This window comes from Dermacentor silvarum, chromosome 3, assembly GCF_013339745.2.
Source record: "Dermacentor silvarum isolate Dsil-2018 chromosome 3, BIME_Dsil_1.4, whole genome shotgun sequence".
Classification (NCBI taxonomy): domain Eukaryota; kingdom Metazoa; phylum Arthropoda; class Arachnida; order Ixodida; family Ixodidae; genus Dermacentor; species Dermacentor silvarum.
The window spans coordinates 170008332-170026651 of record NC_051156.1 but is presented as its reverse complement, the minus strand read 5'-3'; the positions used below and the strand labels follow the sequence as shown (position 1 = coordinate 170026651).

Below are 18320 nucleotides of genomic sequence, written 5' to 3'. Positions count from 1 at the left end.
TCGTGACGGGCCGAGTTGTACGCGAGCGTCACAAATGGGAGCGGGCGTCCCAGTCACGATGATTGGGAGACATACATCCAGAGCATATATGTAAGTGTTCGGTTCAGGCGTTCATTGAGGCCGTTTGTTTGAGGTGGTAGCTGTCGTGAACTTGTGCTTCGTGGCACAAGAGCGAAGGTAGATCTTCGATAACCCTGGATGAAAAGTAGAGGCCCCTGTCTGTGAGAAGCTGGCGAGGATGTCCGTGGTAAAAGATGACGTTTTGGAGCAGGAAGTCTGCGACGTCGGTAGCGCAACTGGTCTGGATGGCTCGTGTGACGGCGTAGCGTAGTTAATAATCCGTTGCAACAGCAATATACTTATTTCCAGCTCTGGAGGTAGGGAAAGCGCCCAACAGGTCGATGCCAACACGATAAAACGGTTCGGTTGGTATATCATTGGCGGGAAGGTTCCAGCTAGAAGCAAAGCAGGCACGGTTCGCAAGCAGAGACATAACGTCGCACGGTACGGTAGAGTCCAGACAAGAAAAATCATCGCCGGACACGGTCGTACGTCCTGGAAACACCCAGGTGGCCAGCAGTTGGGACATCATGGAGTTGTGCGAGTACAGTCGCCGGAGATGACAGGGAACGACTATCAGCAGTTTCGTGTCCCGGGCACATATTGCGGCGGTATAAATTTATGCCGTCCAATTAGAAACATGCTAAGTGAGGGGGTCTGACGGGCCAGAACGGAGGCGACTGAAGTAGGTTCGCAAGGATGTATCAGGTGCTTGCTCCTCGCCAGTGGTGGAAGGCGGAGAAGCGTGAATATTCCAGCAGGTGCATCACTGCATGGAGTCTGGAGCGTCGATGGGGTGCCGAAACAAGCAATCTCCATCCTGGTGTAGTCTACCGGACTTGTACACCACTATGTAGGTCAATTCTTGAAGACGTAGTGCCCAGCGACGTAGATTACCCGGTGTATCTTTAAGTGTCGAGAGCCAACAGACAGCGTGATGGTCCGTGGTAACAGCGTAAGGTAGGCCGTATAAGTAAGGCCGGATTTGCTGTATTGCCCATACGAGTGCGAGGCACTCGCGCTCTGTAATGGAGTAATTTCGTTCAGCGGGTGAAAGCAGATGACTTGCGTACCAATAACTTCGTCACGCCCACGTTGACACTGAGCTAAACCAGTACAATTCCATAGCCCTAGCATCGTACAGACCTTTGTTGGGCAGAGGGTCGAAGTGAGCAAGAATTGGCGGAGTAGTGTGCAGGGTGATAAGGCGTTTGAAAGCAGCAGCTTGATCAGGACCCCATGAAAAGGGGACGCCTTTCTTGAGAAGGTCTGTCAGAGGCCGAACAATGCACGCAAAATTTTCTGACAAATCGACGGAAATAAGAGCATAAGCCACAAAGCTGCGGACGTCTTTGGCACAGGTCGGTACATGGAAATTGAAAACAGCATGAACTTTAGTGGATCGGTGCGGACGCCAGATGAGTCGACGAGATCACCGAAGATAGTAATTTGGCGGCGACCAAACTGGCACTTCGAAGAATTCATTGCAGCCCAGCAGCATGGAAGACTGAAAGAATAGAAGTTGATTAATTAATAAAGATGAATTATGTACATGGGTAATGCAAAAAAATTATCTGAGTGTCTCCAAGCGACAGCAAACATTACCTTGGTTCTGTCCAGCTACGTGGCATTTGCATATTTTTTTAATGTTGGTGTGCATGATAGTTGGGACACCCTGTACACCTACGCCAAGCAAGTGGAAATCATCAAGAGTGCTGTGAACGCTATAACATCGTTAGCACGATTTGGGAACAATGAAAGTTCACAAACTCAAATTGTGGTTTATGTTCCTAACATAAAGAAAGTAATCCTAATTACTCGGCGTTTATCAGTTAGCGATGTAAGAAATAAGTGCTCATTTTATAACAGCTTGTATTGATACCAATGACGGTGTTCACTAATGAAAGCTAACACCGTGACAGTAAAATAGGTTATTAATATTCACTACTGACCTTAAGCCTACTATTTCCTAGCAGCTATAGTTGTGTCACTGGTTTTATGCATGGGGAAGGAAACCCAGGAGAGGCCCCGGCCAGCACGGACGTATTGGAGAAGGTGTGGCGGAAGTCACGTGCTGTTTTTCGCAAAGGAGCACTGGGACGGGTACCCCAAATGTCAACGTTGCCATAGCAACCGCGCTCCTGAAGCTTTCGCTGCTGCTCTCGGTCTCTGAAAAGTGAGATAAGATTTTTGCGCCGGTGTCTTTCTCGCAGTATCTTTAGTTCGCGAGAAAAGCTGACATTCGTAGTGTGGGTGCGCAAGCTTGAAAGTTGCGTTTTGGGATCTGTGAGTGCGAGTGTCTGCCAGCAACAGATACACTCAAGCAATCACGGCGCGGGTCTTCATCGTCTTCTTCAACGTGCCACGAAAAAAAGCACAGGAGCGCGTCTGCTTCAGTAAAACTGCTAGAGGAAGTTTCGTAGGCTTTATTCTGACGCGCGTCGGCAGCACACACTTCCGGCGGCTCGTAACAATGCAAGTTCTAAAGTACGCGCCCTCTCCTCCGGCGAGCTGCAGAACCCCTGATTGGAGGCGCAAAGGGCGATGGCACACCAAATGGCTGCACTTCCGGCTTCAAAAACAGGACGTCAGGGCCTCTCCTGTTTTCTTTCTTTCCTCCATGTGTTTTATGGCATTTCATTCGAATACATGACGTTATTGTGTGTAAAACAGCGAGAACACTGGAATACGCGTCGTATTTTACTTGTGATCTCTAGTGGCTCGAACGTTAGCTGTATTATGCAGTTAATTGCTATAACTACATGAGCCTTTGAGTGATGTCGATGGCTAGGTGTTTGATCGGAGGCTACGGATATCGCAGTAAAATAGTGAATCGTATTCATTAGTGACCGAAACCCACCAGTGCCTATTGATTATCATTGAATCACTCCTTGATGTTTCGTTTGATAGCCATGACCACATCGTACGTGCGTCATTAACTCTCTTAACGATCTCATGCTGAACTTCCCTCGCAATTATTTGCGAGCATTGCCGTCTGCTGTGTCGCACTCATAGTAAAGAATAAAGAAGCCTTCAAAAGTTGTTACGTGTGACTCGTATTAGTCACGTGTGACGAAATACTGCTCATGGAGGTTTCTACAAAAATTACTAGGAGTAGCTCTAGCGCTGCTATAGCGCCTTGCACCCATGCGAATCGTGCTTCGTGCTTGTGGTTTCGGACGTTCTTGTGGCCTAATTTATTTAGCTTTATCTACCTTTATTGACCTACTCTTGCTTTCTTATTTTGAAGAAAACATAGTAACCCGTAATATTCTCTCAAAATTTCAGTCGCCCTTAAATTCGATTCGTGGATTAAGTGCACTAGCGTTTGGGTTAATTCGGCTGGCGTTTGGATCAAATTCAGTGGTGCTTGGATTAAACTGAGTGGCGCTTGGATTAAAGTGACTGGCAGTTGGAATAATTTATATGGTGCTTGAATTATATTGACTGGCGCTTGTATTAAATTTAGCGGGAATGCCTGCAGATGCAATGCATACAAGCGCTGTCTTTGTTCTTTTTTTCTTTCTCTTAGTGATAACCAGCTCAACGCCCAAGCAGAGGAGATAATCTGCTGCTACGCCAGGCTGAGGCTGAACAGACTGGAAAAATGCAGGCAAGTGTTCTTTCGTTCGCACCCATGCTTTATCCGCACGCAACTTGAGCATTTAGCGCAGCTTTCGCCGTTGAAGAAGTTGGAACGCTCTTCAAAGGTTCGTCTTGTGCTAGCACTTCTGGCTGTGTGGCGGCTAATCTAATTCCCAGACATAGACCCTATCTAATTCCCAGACATAACCTCGATCGAAAAAAAAAACATGAAAACTGACAATAATTGTACATTTGACTGGTCGTTTTCGACCGTTCTAGAGCGCTCTAGAGCGCTCTCGCGGTGCGGTTTACATGCAGCAGTTTGAAATCGAGCTCTTGAATTAAATTAGCCTGGTTCATTTAGAGCGCTGCGCCAGGTTAGAGTACTCGGAAGCGTTCCCACTTTCAACCTGGGATCCGACAGACACTCGATCGATCACGTGGCTTCACCGATTGCTTTAGGAGCAGCTAACACGTTCGGCTGGAGCAGGCTTTATTTGGCTCGAATCTTAAAAGGGCTCGCTGCAAACAGAGTTGAAGTGCAGTACGAACCAATCGAACGTACCATAGGCGGAGAGGGGGCACTCATTTAATCGATGCTATAATTAAAGGTGCTAAGCTGACCTTTCGTGTCACGTAACTGGGCGACGAGTTATCTGGCGGGCCACGGAAGGTATTCATTAACAGAGGCCAAAAGCCGGATACACTGCAGAGAGTGCGTGACTCGCCGTGATTGGTACAGAAACTATGTAAATCAGTGGTGCTGGAATGCTAAGATGAAGGATGCTTCGTGAAAGGTACAATTACCATTTCGAGACATCATGAGAGGCAAACTACCAATTAGCTACAAAGGAAATCGACACGGGCTTCTCAGAAAGTGTTGTCGTTGCAGAAAAATTCATCCTGGTCAGGTATCGACTACGGGACGAACACCTTTCCATGGCGGTCACTCTACCATCTGAGCTAACCAAAAGGCTGGAAATGGCAGACCGAAGGCGAATTAGTCGACCTTTCCAGTTGTCTTAACGCCTTGGTCCAAGGTTCGATTCCCAGACTAAAACGAACTTTTATTCAATTGTAAAGCTTCTTCAATTATGAAGCTTCTGAGAAAACCGTAGGGGTTTCCTTTGTATGCGTAGCTACGTGGCTTATACTGTCGTGTGGATTAAATTTTTTTCCACTAAAGTATCTAGGATACAAACAATCAACACCATAAAAAAGGTTGCTGATGACTAAATACTTAGATCGCCATTGCGATGGCTAATCCAGTGCCGGTTCCAGTTTTGATGGCTCGAGGCAGGAGCCTCGAACGGTGCGTGGCGCCGTGTCGTCATAATCGCGGTACGCTACTCCTCTATAAACGCTGCGACTTCTTTTAAAATAAGCGCACTTTCACATTTTCGAAATAACCGGTACTCTTTAGCTGAAATACGGGTAACAGCCGCGTGGGAACCGAATGATTTGGTTTTTTTGCGTCATCAATGCCATCAGTGTCATTAATATTCACAGAATCATTACACACTTAACTTCTTGACCAGACGTCGTGGTATACATACATGTATAGTATACATGTGCTGTCACATGACAGCTGCCGCCGCAGTTACCGATAGTTTGCTGCAGCCAATATTACTCCCATCGATATCAACAACAACCAAAATTTCCAAAGCAACTGCGTTTAGTGTGTGCTGTCAACCGACAAGAGATCGCGAGACACGGTTCCCACGGCAAATATGAGTTGTTGCTCTGTTAAGACATGGTGGTTTTAATTTAATGGATCTTTGCGTAGCTCGCAAAAAAAAAAAAAAAAAACTACCACAGACTGGAACTTTGAATTCGAGGCTGTGTGTCAAGGTTTAGCGGGAATTCAGATTTTCCGCAAATCCTGTCTCACGCAAACTTTTGAGGTCGTCTGGACCTACCGTTTCTTGCGAGAGAGCCGTGTTCTTTCGCCGAGAAATCTGGTACTGTCCTTTCTCCCACGCGTATGCTGCAACGGAGCGTCGCATTGACGGTCTTAAACGGGAGAATAGAACCGTATGGTCTCCGAGATTAAAGGGCGCGCAGGGTGTGGCCATGATGGCGCGTGGTGCACCCTCCTAGGCCGGGTGCCTCGATGGTCCTCCTCGCCCGCCTAGCGGGGAAGGAAGTGCTCAATGAGGCACCCTATCTCATCAGCGTTCACTCAGGCATGCCGCACGCGTCACGCCTGGTGCGACTATATACGCGCTTACGCAGCTTTCCTGAGGGGCGACACGCGCTGGCGAACCTACAAATTCAAGAAGCAAAAGCTTGGACTTCATTTTTCTGCCAGTAATAATCAACATTTTTCCACAAGATGAATGAGAAAATTAGTTTTGAAAGCAAGCTTTACCATTCTCTCAGCTGATTTATATATATTGCTACCTAGTGTCCCTTTAAGACGATTAACGTAACCTTCCAAGATGGCCACATCTCTTTGCCAGAAAATATATATATGAAAAAGGGTGGTCCACCGACCGCAACTGTTGCGAATATAACCCCAAAGTTTCGCTTCTCATCTTTCTCTCTCTCTGCTACAATATTTTTCGCTAGTTGTCACTTGTCAGCCTTCGATGCGCTGTTTTTCCCGAGTGTGCTGTAATCAAAGTGGCGCACCTCATCAAGAATGTTTGGGTAAATTACAAAGAGCCATTCTTCTAACTTTACATTACAAAAAAAAAACATTCATACTGAACGGTTGATGTGATGGTCACACAGGCTAACGAACACAGGCAACCGCGTTTACGTCTGCATATATATCGCCGTCTTCTTGTGCTGCAGGTTCTTCGAACTACTAAATATACTGTTTTGGATTGGATACTCTGGAACTATACTCGGATGCAGATTCGTACAAAGACAGTGAGTGTTCATTTCTTCCTTCCTTTCTTTCTTTCGTTCGTTCGTTCTCAAGTTGATACTTCGCCTAATGCACGACAGTTACTGGTGAAGCCTACCTTACAGGATATCAAAATATGCGCTTAGCATCTATTTTCTTCTTCTTCTTCTTCTTCTTCTTCTTCTTCTTCTTCTTCTTCTTCTTCTTCTTCTTCTTCTTCTCCTTTTTCATTATTTTTTTAAACTCACATTGACTGCCGCTAACTCACATTTACACTCACGTTCATTTGGGACACTCCAGCAGTCACTCACTGACGTTCATACTGGCGTCCTTCGTCCCTCACTCATACTCACAATCCGGCCTGTGAAACGAGTGCATGTGAGTGCGAGTGAGTACACAGACCCGTGCCTGCCACGCAGGGACCTGAGCACGTGCTTTCTCGGCGCAATCGTCCTGCTGGCGTCGGCGGCGCTGCCCCGAGCCGGAAGTCGAGCCGCGAGGCCGAGCCCGAGTCAGTTTCGGGCCAAGGTGGACGTGGACGGTGACGAGACGCCCGATTTCGACGCTTCGCAGTGTCTCGCGTCGGTCGCGAGCCGGCTGCCGTGGGGGGTCATCGTCGTCTACGGCGCCGCATCGGTCATCACGCGAGTCGCCGAGGTGAGTCGGTGCACACTTTTGATGCGGCGTTAGCGTTAGGGATTAGGGGTGTCAAAAGCGGGGGGAAAATAACAGGACTTTACTGACGTTTCGGCCGGGGTCTGGCCTTCATTTAGAGTAATATATATATATATATATATATATATATATATATATATATATATACGGGGCAATGTTTACCGAGGAGATCGATTTTGTTATAAAGCCATATTTATATGCTCATGATTATATATAAGAATGACACCAGTGTCGAGATTGTATTTCCCAAAGTGTGGGACAAAGTACATTGGCGTTCCAGTTCCTTTTGTGATTCAATGCATAAAACAGCTTCTTTTTCTTTTTTAATTAAGCGTAATAAGAGCATTTTTACGGTGGGTTTCATGGCGCATACCTCCAAACTGGTGTCATTCTGGATATCCACTCCAAGGGGATACGCCTTGCAGCTACAATTCGTAAATTTCAATATGTGCCGAAAAGTAATTAATTAAGAAGGTAACTATTTTTTAATTAGCTGAATATGTGTTTCGATTTCTCGTGCTGGTAATGTCCGCCTCTTTGAATAATCTAGCTCAATGACAAGAATTATGATACCTGCTACCAGGTGATCTTTTAAAACTTCGAGAAATTTTAAAAAATAATCACCCCGTATATCGTAGGATCGGTTAACGTAAACCATCATCAATAGCGCAATTCGATCACTTGGTTACTTAACGCGTAATTTCTCACTTGCTCCTAGCAGTTTAAAACTCCTACTTTATAAAACACTAGTGCGTCCTAAATTAGAATATGCGTCTTCTATTTGGGATCCCCATGTTAATTCCATCCTCCTTTCTATCGAAGTAATCCAATATCTCTCTGCACGCTTTATTCTATCGAACTATTCACGAACAGCTAGGGTCCCTCTAATGAAATCATCTCTCAGTTTGCTTGGTCTGTCACTTCGTCGTAAAATTTCCCGTCTCTGCGTTTTCCATAAAATTTATCACTTTAACTCTGTCCTATACGTGACTCACATTTTTTACCACCCATATATATTTCTGAACGCATCGACCACCGTTCGAAAGTTGGTGTACCTCAATGCCACAACAATTTCTACTTTAACTCATTTGTTCCCGCCACAAGCTCCGACTGGAACCACATTCCCACCGCCATTGCCTCAATCACAGATACAAATGCCTTCAAAACTGTCATTACTGGTATCATTGTATAACTATATTACCCGGTTGTTTCTTTTTTTTAACACGAAAGTGTTTTATGCCGGGGTCCACCAAGACTTCACTGACGTATTTCCGTCACGGAAATACGTCACACGAACATACACGAACATAATACAAAGAAAGAAACCAGAAGAAAAAGTTCCACAAACATGCAAAATTTGGAAATCGAACCCACGACCTCTCGGTCCGCGACGATAGATCGCCGAGCGTTTAACCCATTGCGCCACAAACGCATTTGCAGAGAGCTACACAGACGCGCCTTATATATCTAACACTCCTCCATGTACCCGCGCTCTTGCTCGGGGCGGTGCCGCCGCCTACGAGCAGAAAAGAGAAGTACTGCATTATGACACTAACGCGCACCGACAGTGAACGCTTCGGTGGTCTCAGCACTACGACGCCTCGATGCCAGCATTCGAAGGGACGCTGGCATCAAGAAGCACTACCAACGCGTTCTCGCAGAAGCACTACTAGGTGGCGTTCACCGTACTCAGCACAGCGGAGCGTGGCCTCCGCAATTAGCTCTGAAAATGTTTCTGAAGTTGATCGCGGAGGCTGCAATTACGACGCGCTGTACGCGCTGATTTGACTCGGTGACGATTCAGTTACGTGCTTTGTCTTGCGCGTTGTATTAGTGTGTCAGTTACGTGCTTCGTCTTTCGCGTTGTGCTAGCGTGTGCAGCGTAGTGCAGCTTCCATATGCACGACGGTTGCTCATGGTCATCGACGTTGGTAGTCGTGATGGAGGAGACGTGCCACCAGGCGTCAGCGTGGGTGCATCAACGCCTAAGGGCGCTTTAGCCACAAAACACCAATAGACATTATATATCAATGTGCAATAAACATTACACTACTTCTGTGAAGACACGTTTCACTTTCGTGTTCTATACCGATTCCTATATAAGAGGGATCAACCACATTTTTTTTGTATGTTTTACCCTCCTCCCTGTAATGTGTTGACCTTGAGAGTGAATAAATTTAAAATTTAAGAAAAAGCGCCGCCGACTCACTATACCGCGTTGGTGATGCGCCTTCGCAGTTTCTGGACGCAGCAACCGGGAAGGGAAACGTAATAAACGGCAGATAACACACATGACTCTGCGCGAACTAAAGTGGACCGGTGTTAGGATCGTGAGAGCCGATAAGGACGTATCAAACGGGAACGGATAAACGAGGTTTTATACCCCCGATTCCTCGTGCTCAGACCACGGGCCTGGCCAAGGTGGCGTTCGACAACCAGTTCTGGAGCCAGCAGTCAGACCTGGTGAAGCAGGTGCTCCTCACCGTCGCCTCGTCGCTCATGGCCGAGTTCATGACCGCGGCCGCGCTGTGCAACGCCATCTTGCCCATCGTCATCAACCTTGTCAGTGCGCTTTAAGCTCTTATCGATTGTACAGAGATAAACTGCACATGCCAGGCGTTCCATCTAACACGGAACAAGCTTTCTTTCTTATTTTTTTAAGAAGCGAAGTTCTCTGTGCGGATGGAACCAATCGCATATATGTTGTTAGAAACCTCCAGAAGAAGTCGCCAGCACTTCTTTTGTTGTGTACGTGTTCTTAATAATTTAGTGCACACTATATATTATTTCACTAACTTTTGTAATTATTAACTTGCTGGCCACAATGTCTACACGAGGTTTCTAGAGCACATTTGCAAACATCATTTTCAGTTGTTTGCGACGCGTTACCGTATGCGATTTTCTGGGCTTCGGAGAAAGTCCCCGAAACCTTAAAAACAAAGCTGCCGCTTTATTGCGAAAAAAACAAAAGAGCAGCCGCGGCCCGCCGCTTGCACCTGCTCAGCGTGAGCACAGAGTAAATACTGAAGTGGCGCAAACTGTACATTTCGCGAAATTCAGGTCGAATCGAATGAATCGCCTAGTTCGATAAGGCAGCGCTGCAGGGGAAAAACGTAGCCACGAATACGCCTGAGTTCGCCAGAAAAGTTCCCCAGAAAACCCTCTAATCCCCAGAAAAAAAGAATGCAGATCCAACAGACACGTGGCGCTTTGCTTCACGACATCTATGTGAAGCAACGCTCTCGTGAAGCGGTTAATTAAATGCTATAAAATTGTACACCTTCTGAAACCCGTTTGTAGCCTAGCGATTACAGGAGTCTGTCAGGCAAATCGGCAAGATGGATACACCCACCACGCGACCCAGCCAACCGCGAATTACATTGCCTCCGAGATCGACCCATTTTGCTCGGCGAGCAACCGACAGAGCAGACGTGCCAAACACCGGGAAAGAAGGCACAAAGTTTGGCTTAATAAAATAATCATGCGTTTGAAGACTTAATTGTTTGTTTGCTTGTTTGCCTGCTTGTTGTTGTTGTGTTGTTGTTGTTGTTGCTGCTGCTGCTGCTGCTGCTGCTGCTGCTGCTGCTGCTGCTGCTGCTGCTGCTGCTGCTGCTGCTGCTGCTGCTGCTGCTGCTGCTGCTGCTGCTGCTGCTGCTGCTGCTGCTGCTGCTGCTGCTGCTGCTGCTGCTGCTGCTGCTGCTGCTGCTGCTGCTGCTGCTGCTGCTGCTGCTGCTGCTGCTGCTGCTGCTGCTGCTGCTGCTGCTGCTGCTGCTGCTGCTGCTGCTGCTGCTGCTGCTGCTGCTGCTGCTGCTGCTGCTGCTGCTGCTGCTGCTGCTGCTGCTGCTGCTGCTGCTGCTGCTGCGCTGCTGCTGCTGCTGCTGCTGCGCTGCTGCTGCTGCTGCTGCTGCTGCTGCTGCTGCTGCTGCTGCTGCTGCTGCTGCTGCTGCTGCTGCTGCTGCTGCTGCTGCTGCTGCTGCTGCTGCTGCTGCTGCTGCTGCTGCTGCTGCTGCTGCTGCTGCTGCTGCTGCTGCTGCTGCTGCTGCTGCTGCTGCTGCTGCTGCTGCTGCTGCTGCTGCTGCTGCTGCTGCTGCTGCTGCTGCTGCTGCTGCTGCTGCTGCTGCTGCTGCTGCTGCTGCTGCTGCTGCTGCTGCTGCTGCTGCTGCTGCTGCTGCTGCTGCTGCTGCTGCTGCTGCTGCTGCTGCTGCTGCTGCTGCTGCTGCTGCTGCTGCTGCTGCTGCTGCTGCTGCTGCTGCTGCTGCTGCTGCTGCTGCTGCTGCTGAGGATATCCGGGTGACGTTCGTTGCTTCATTGCGTGATTCCGCAGAGAACAGAGTCGGCCAGCGCCACATAGGTCGGGGTAGTACAGATGGTTGTACGATAATCCCATTCGTTATACTATACCATTCAAGCGATTCGACCAGCTCGAGATCGGAAGCTCGCAAACGCCGAGCCCGCACCATTAGCTAACGCTTATTAAACGTTACACACTCGTAACTTTCGTGTAAGATTTTTTTCCCTCTCTCTCCGTTTCTTACCGAATTAACATATCGCGCCTGTCGGTAACTGCGGTGTCTTCGCAGTCCACGGACGCGGAGCACGACGCCCTCTACTTCGGTCTGCCGGTGGCGGTGGGCGCCTCGGTGAACACCATCCTGCCGGTGTCCCTGCCGCTCGTCATGCTCCACGATATGGCACCAGTCACACGCAAGCAGCTGGTGAGAGGCCCCTTCTATATACCCACTCCTGCGTTTAAGAAGCGAACAAACGTTCAACCCTTCTAGAAGCCTCACATTTGTTGTATGCTGAGAGATGACTTTAAGGGGCAAATCTCGATTGAAGCGGTCACAAATTTTTCAGCAATTACAATCGCGTATTTTTCTGTGTACTTTGTCTGAGCGCTGGTCTTCTAGGATTTGAACTGTGCTACAGCAACCGGCGCAAGTTTCTACCATACTGAAGTTAAAATTGCCCCTTACAAAAGGAGAGAGGTGGGCTCATGTGCTGGCAATCACGGATACCATGCTCCGACGGTTGGTATAATGCATGATTCTAGTCAGAGATCCGCACAAAAAAGGGGTGGCACTGCGTCAAATGTGAGGTCTCTACTTATGGCGTTTTTCACTGGTCGATCTGGAGCAGGATTTTTTGCTCCACGGCTGCGAATCCGCATTTCACTGGTCGAGCTGGAGCGGGTTCGCGCTTTCCACTGGTCGTTTCGGATCAACTCGCTCCGCGCCGGATCGCCCTCACTTGCTCCGCTGCCGAGGCGCGGATTCGGGCGGAAATAGGACGAGAGGATACGTCACTTCCGCTCGCTGGGGGACGGCGATCTTGGTGGCCATGGAAACATGCAGAGCGGAAGTCGATATTTGTGACGTGTGTGTGCAGACTTCCTGTACGATCCAGCGCGGAGCATTTTCGCTCTCCGCTGGCAGATTAGGATTGGTGAATTGCGAGCGCTCGCTCCAGGATTTCGGCGGCCGCTCCAGATCGACCAGTGAAAAACGCCATTAGTAAGTCATGTTACTGCCTATGTGGCATATACAGTGTGGGGTCTCACACGTGCTCTTGGGACAAAGGAACGACGACACAGTAGTGAAAACAATCAAAAGGGCATTTATTGTACATTTCATACACTAATGCGTCCTAGTCAAATTAATTCCCCCAGAACATTCAGATGTGCGCCCGACAGATCGAGGAAGTCCGACTCACCGCAACCGGATAGCGAGCGAATATGCTCGCCCCATGCTGGACACCAACGCCTATATAGTCGCTCACGTGTAGGGTCACACAAACGGTGACGCGTTCGAACAATGATTGTGTTCGTCCATTCCGGTGCCCCGCTCCGAGGCCTCGTGAGACGGTCTCGTAGAGAGCGTGTCGGCGCACGCGCGGAACGTCCGCGCCGCACGCTGACCCCAAACCAAAGAGACGCAGCGTTCTCCCTTTTGCGCCCGAGAAACCCCGACGTTAGGTGGCGTTAACAGCGCAACACCCGCGCCATCTCTCGCAATACGCCGCAACCACAACGACCGCCGCCGCGGTAAACCCACGAGGCGAAGCCGGATTACAGGAGACGGGAGCCATGTGAGGAAAACAACATCAGGGGCCGCGTGAGAGTCGCGCATCCCCACAACAGGGACATAGGTGTGGGGCCTGATACAGCATCTCTTCGTTGCTGCTATCGAAGCACCCTTGCAAATAGCGCTGACCTACAGAGCGGTGTGAAGATGCAGCACCGCGCAGTTGCACCAGGCACTTCTGGTGCAACTACGCAGTTGCACGAGGCACCAATAACAATCTGCAAACTGTTTTTAAAGCAACACTTTTTTTCATTTAAATCATCACATTCTAGTTAACCGTCGAGCCAATTTCGGCGAAATCTGTCGCATTCAAACGAAAAAGTCAAATTCAGGTAACCGCGCTGGTCGCAGAATGTAGTTAAAAGCTCAAGTATTTCACAAAAATTTACGAAAGTCTCAAGGTTTTATAAGCACTTTACACCACGAGCATTTAACGCTGTGGTTCCGCCACGAAATCAAATGTCGCATTCCCGCAGTTAACTATGAATCACACAACATTTAACGCGAATTAATGCCTGGAGTGTCCTCATAATTTCTGTCGCAATAAAGTTTATTGTCACAAGATCATTTAAGTTCTTAAATGTCAGTTCTGCGATAACCGCATCGCAGTATGGGTTCAGATGTGGTAGATCCAACGAAACCACCTTACTATATGAAAAAGAATTATTATTAAGGAACACTGAAGTAAAAGGACTAGACATCCTTGTATAGACATTTCCAAGGCGTTAGATAAGATACGGATCCGTGGCATTGTATTAGATTTCATTAAAAGCTACTTAGCCAAAACGCATTCTAGTGAACCACAGGGGAATATTCTGGGACACCTATTATTTATGTTATGCCATATTGTAACATTTGACAACACTGTTGATTATGTTATCTGCGCCGATGATACTAGTTTATTGTTTACTGTTACAAACGGAAAAGACTTTGTGCAAGCAGCCAACAATTTCTTTTTTCAGGATAACTACACGCCTCACTTAAAAACAGCCAACTGATAAACTGTTCTAAAACCCAGGCGGTGCTATTTCGCTCAAAGCAGACAGCATGCATCGTATCTTCATTATTAGTAGGCAATAATATTGAAATTAATTTCTGTTCTTTTGCTAAAACAATAGACGTGCTTTTTCGCGAGCACCTTTTGTGGGATTACCACTGCGCAGACATATAGACTAATTTATCCAAAGTTGTAGTTCTTAGAAAATGCCAAAATTGTCTACTAGTTCAACAGAAACTGTTACTCTTCGACTTGAAATTACGTTACTACCATTTAATATGCTGTAATGGTACGAAAACATCCTTTAGTGACTTTACAGTCTTGCATTTGAAATTGTGTGCCATTGCTAATTTATCTTATAATGCTTGTAGCACAATTTGTTCAACAAATACAGGGTTGTAAGATTCACTTCACTTTTTGGCTATAAATTGCTACATTCTCTTAAGATTGAAATCCGTACAGATACAGAAAGCGCATTTCAGATGTGTTTAGTTCAGGAAATTCGAAAGAGCGCGCCGCAATAATCGATGCCAACATTGGTAAAAGCACATGTTTATATTACAATACAGTGATGAACCCTACTGCTATTTTAAACGCCGATTGTCAAGAAATTATGAAACGTTCTTGCTGCCATACTGCCTTTTTGAACAAGTTTTTGAGGTGTAGGCGAAACTACAAGGTAAATAACACTTAAAAGGCCGAAACGCCCCCACTTTTATTGCGTCCTAGAAAAACACCTCCGATTAACTCCGATTTTTCCGGAGAAAAAAATTTACTCCTAAAAACACCCTCCGATGATGTTCCAAGCTAAATTCCCGACGACGCAGACCATTAGCTGTAGGGTACTTTCTTTTCGTGCTCAAAATAGAAAATCGCATCGAGGAATTCTTTCTGGGCCAGCACTACGCCGCAAAGTGAAGCACGAATGCCGCTTGAAAATGCCTATAATAAAATGCCGTTTGACTGAACATATTTTGAACGATTACTCAGATCGACATACATCATCCGCGGAATATATGTATGGCAAACTTCAGAATGTATGTAAAGTCTTTCTCGAAAGTTTAGAAAGCCTCGATATGCGAGTAATATACTCCTGCATCACAGGGTTCCCTGTAGGACGCCTGGCACTTCAGGGCTCAGGAAAGTCACCAGCAGACAAAGCTGCCGAACACAGAAAGTGCAAAACAGAATTTCTATGCGACGATTTTATAGATGCAATTGCAAGTCTATAGTTTTTAAATACGTGACGTATTACGAACAGTGTTAGCATACCAGATACCTTTTTATTGCGATAGCAATTATATGGACACTCAAAAGCAGATTTCTGCCGTCGGCGTCGCCGTCGCCGTCGCCGTGAGGTTCCGTATGACGTCATTTGGAGATGAAATCGTCGCCGATGATGATGATGATAAGTGGTTCTTGAGGGAAAGGGAAAGGTAGGCGCTATCTTCTGCAGCCCTTGAGGGAGCACGGCTCAGCGCGCGCCGAACGCTGTATGTGCGAGTGAAAGGGCGCGAGGGGCGCGTCTTTCACGGGGAGTGAACGCGCGGCGGAGAACAAACGCGCGTTCTGCGCCGTGCTCGCTTAAGGGCTGCAGAAGTAGGCGTCTCTTTTCTCCTTTACAATCACCATATATGTAGAGCAAACGCGCCTTCTTCAGACGCGCGAGAGGCCGTGGGGGAGGGGGAGGGAAGGGAGGCGACGTTTAGCTGCGGCACCAAGTGCCTATTTATATCAGAGGCTCCAGCAACAGTCACCAACGCCGCACGCATTTTGAGCTAACGCGGGCAAAACGCCGATGGCGTCGACAACAGTTCTGCGTGTTGTTGCTACCAAAGCCGCTCACCTTACTTCGTATGACATTGCTGTGTTGCTATCGCATTCATTGCTTCGCCCTTAGGGCGAAACTGTGACATTTTTTTTTTTTCTGGCTTTCGATAAAGTAATGATTCATCGTAACGTTTTCACAAATCCAGCCAATCGTCGTGTTAGGGCGCTATTGCGTAATCACGTGCAATTTAGATGGCGGGCGTTTGAAGAAGCCACAAGAAAGGATGAGCGATCTTTACACCTCCGTTATACGTTCTCTACCTGGTGCATGGAACATTTGACTCGGGCGTTCACTGCAACATTCTCTCCTGTCTATAGTATGATTTATTTACCGAGTTCAAAAAAGCTTTTGCGCGGTCACCTTTCAAAGGGACACTACAGAAAATAATTATATTCGAGCTGTATAACTAAATTGCCCATCTGTAATACCAATAAGGCCGCTCTTGCCGTCGTCTCGGTAAGCCAGAAAAAAAAAAACGCATAAGAGAGAGACCGGTGGCCTTTAGGTTGCCACACTAGCTAACCGTGACGTCATCAATTCTGAGGTCATCTGCTCCGGCCTAGTTGATTATTTGTCAGTAAAGGTGGACTACATTGCATTCTAAAGCATCCAAGGACCCAGAAAGTTTCAAAAACTGATCCACAATGGCCCAAATCCGTAAAAATAAAATACTTTAGAGTCCGGTGATGTCACACTGACGTAACAGCTCTGAAGCTTCGGCGCGAAGTTTAAAAAAAAGCAACCTTGACCTTCGTTTTCTCTTTTAATAATGAACCTAATACCGCGAAATTAACGAATTTATTGTATGGAATGACTACATTATTGTCTTAACTGATTCGGTGTCTCTCTTCGGTGTCCCTTTAAAAGAGTATCCTCAAACACCAGTTGGCCTCTCCCTTTCAATTGCATGCGCGCCACTGTCCCCCTCGAAGATCCTGACTGGCGCCTTCGTGAAGACCGTGGTCGTGGCCAGCATCCTGCTCTCGATGAACACCACGGGGGAATACGTCTTGCACAGCACCAAGCAACTCAACAGCACCGACAGCATCCAGCCGGCTTATGTACGACAGTGAACACAGCCGTCCACAAAGGAACGAACGTGCACGCTCAACCTCCGGACAACAGAAGCGTGCCACTGGCTACGACTAACCATCGGCACGATGGTCGACTAAATTTATTCGTGTTTTCTCCGTATAGTTGTGACATAGCGTAATTGTTTAGGACTCAGCCGTTGAAGAGCAGTTTATATGTAAGCGCACTCGAAAGCCACATTTAGAGCCTCCTTTGCAACGCGAGCGGACCGTTTGATGGGCTGTAAGGACTCCAAATGCATTTGTAAAGCAATTTTGCGATTTAAAAAAAAGAAAGGAAAAGAAGAAGTGTGCATTTTTTAAACACCTGTGCTTTTTTTAACACCTCAAGGGGCATGAGCTGCGACCTACGTTACGTGCACGCCAGCTGATAGGATGTTAAAGCAGAGTCGCACGACGAACTCCCATGTTGCAAATAGAGGACGGTCAATGATTGATTGATTGATTGGGTACAATGTTCTAAAACGACACCTGAGCAATATAAGAAGCGTCGTAGCGAAATATACTGATGTAGAGACGTCGATTCAGCCACCTGAAGATCTTTAACATGGCCTCCTCCACCCTTCACTATATTGCTATATACAGGGTGTCCCAGCTAATTTTAGCCACGTTTAAAGATTTAAGAGCCCTTCCACTACTGTGAAGATGCAAGCCAGGGAAGCTGTGACTATGGTGGGTATTCTGTAGTAAATATTGCTATAGTGAATTTATATATTATAATTATTGACTATACAGTATTGAGCGTTTTCGGCATGTTCGTCAAAGAGCAAGCATACCGGCGTCTTGTTTTCGGCCGGCGCGATCGCCAAGTAGTGCGTTTACTGCGCCAAGTCCGCCCGCGACGCCGACGAGCGAGATCTTTCCCGCTCCTGCTCTCGGCCGCTCATACCCACATGTCCAACGCGGGTATGAGCCACACGTGATTTCTTTCGTACCTTCCTTCTCACTTTCTTCCTCTCTTTCTTTCCTTCCTTCTTTCTGTCTCTCTTCCTTTCTTTCTTGTCCCTGGCTCATACCCGCATATCCAATGCGGCTATGCGCCACACGTGATTTTATTATCGTTACCCGTGACGTAACTGACGAGCATGTGGTGCTATTGATGTCATGACCTATCAGTCATGTTAGTCATACATCCGTACCCTTC

At 47.3% G+C, this 18320-nt stretch overlaps 1 protein-coding gene across 1 annotated transcript; it reads left to right on the top strand.

The window, feature by feature from the left end:
* Positions 1 to 7082: 7082 nt before the first annotated feature.
* Positions 7083 to 17985, top strand: LOC119445017 (uncharacterized). The gene is made up of 4 exons (XM_037709346.2): positions 7083 to 7156; positions 9578 to 9736; positions 11755 to 11889; positions 17018 to 17985. The coding sequence occupies exons 2-4, from the start codon at positions 9674 to 9676 to the stop codon at positions 17156 to 17158; spliced, it is 339 nt and encodes a 112-aa protein (XP_037565274.2). The 5' UTR covers positions 7083 to 7156; positions 9578 to 9673; the 3' UTR covers positions 17159 to 17985.
* The last annotated feature ends 335 nt before the right edge of the window (positions 17986 to 18320 follow it).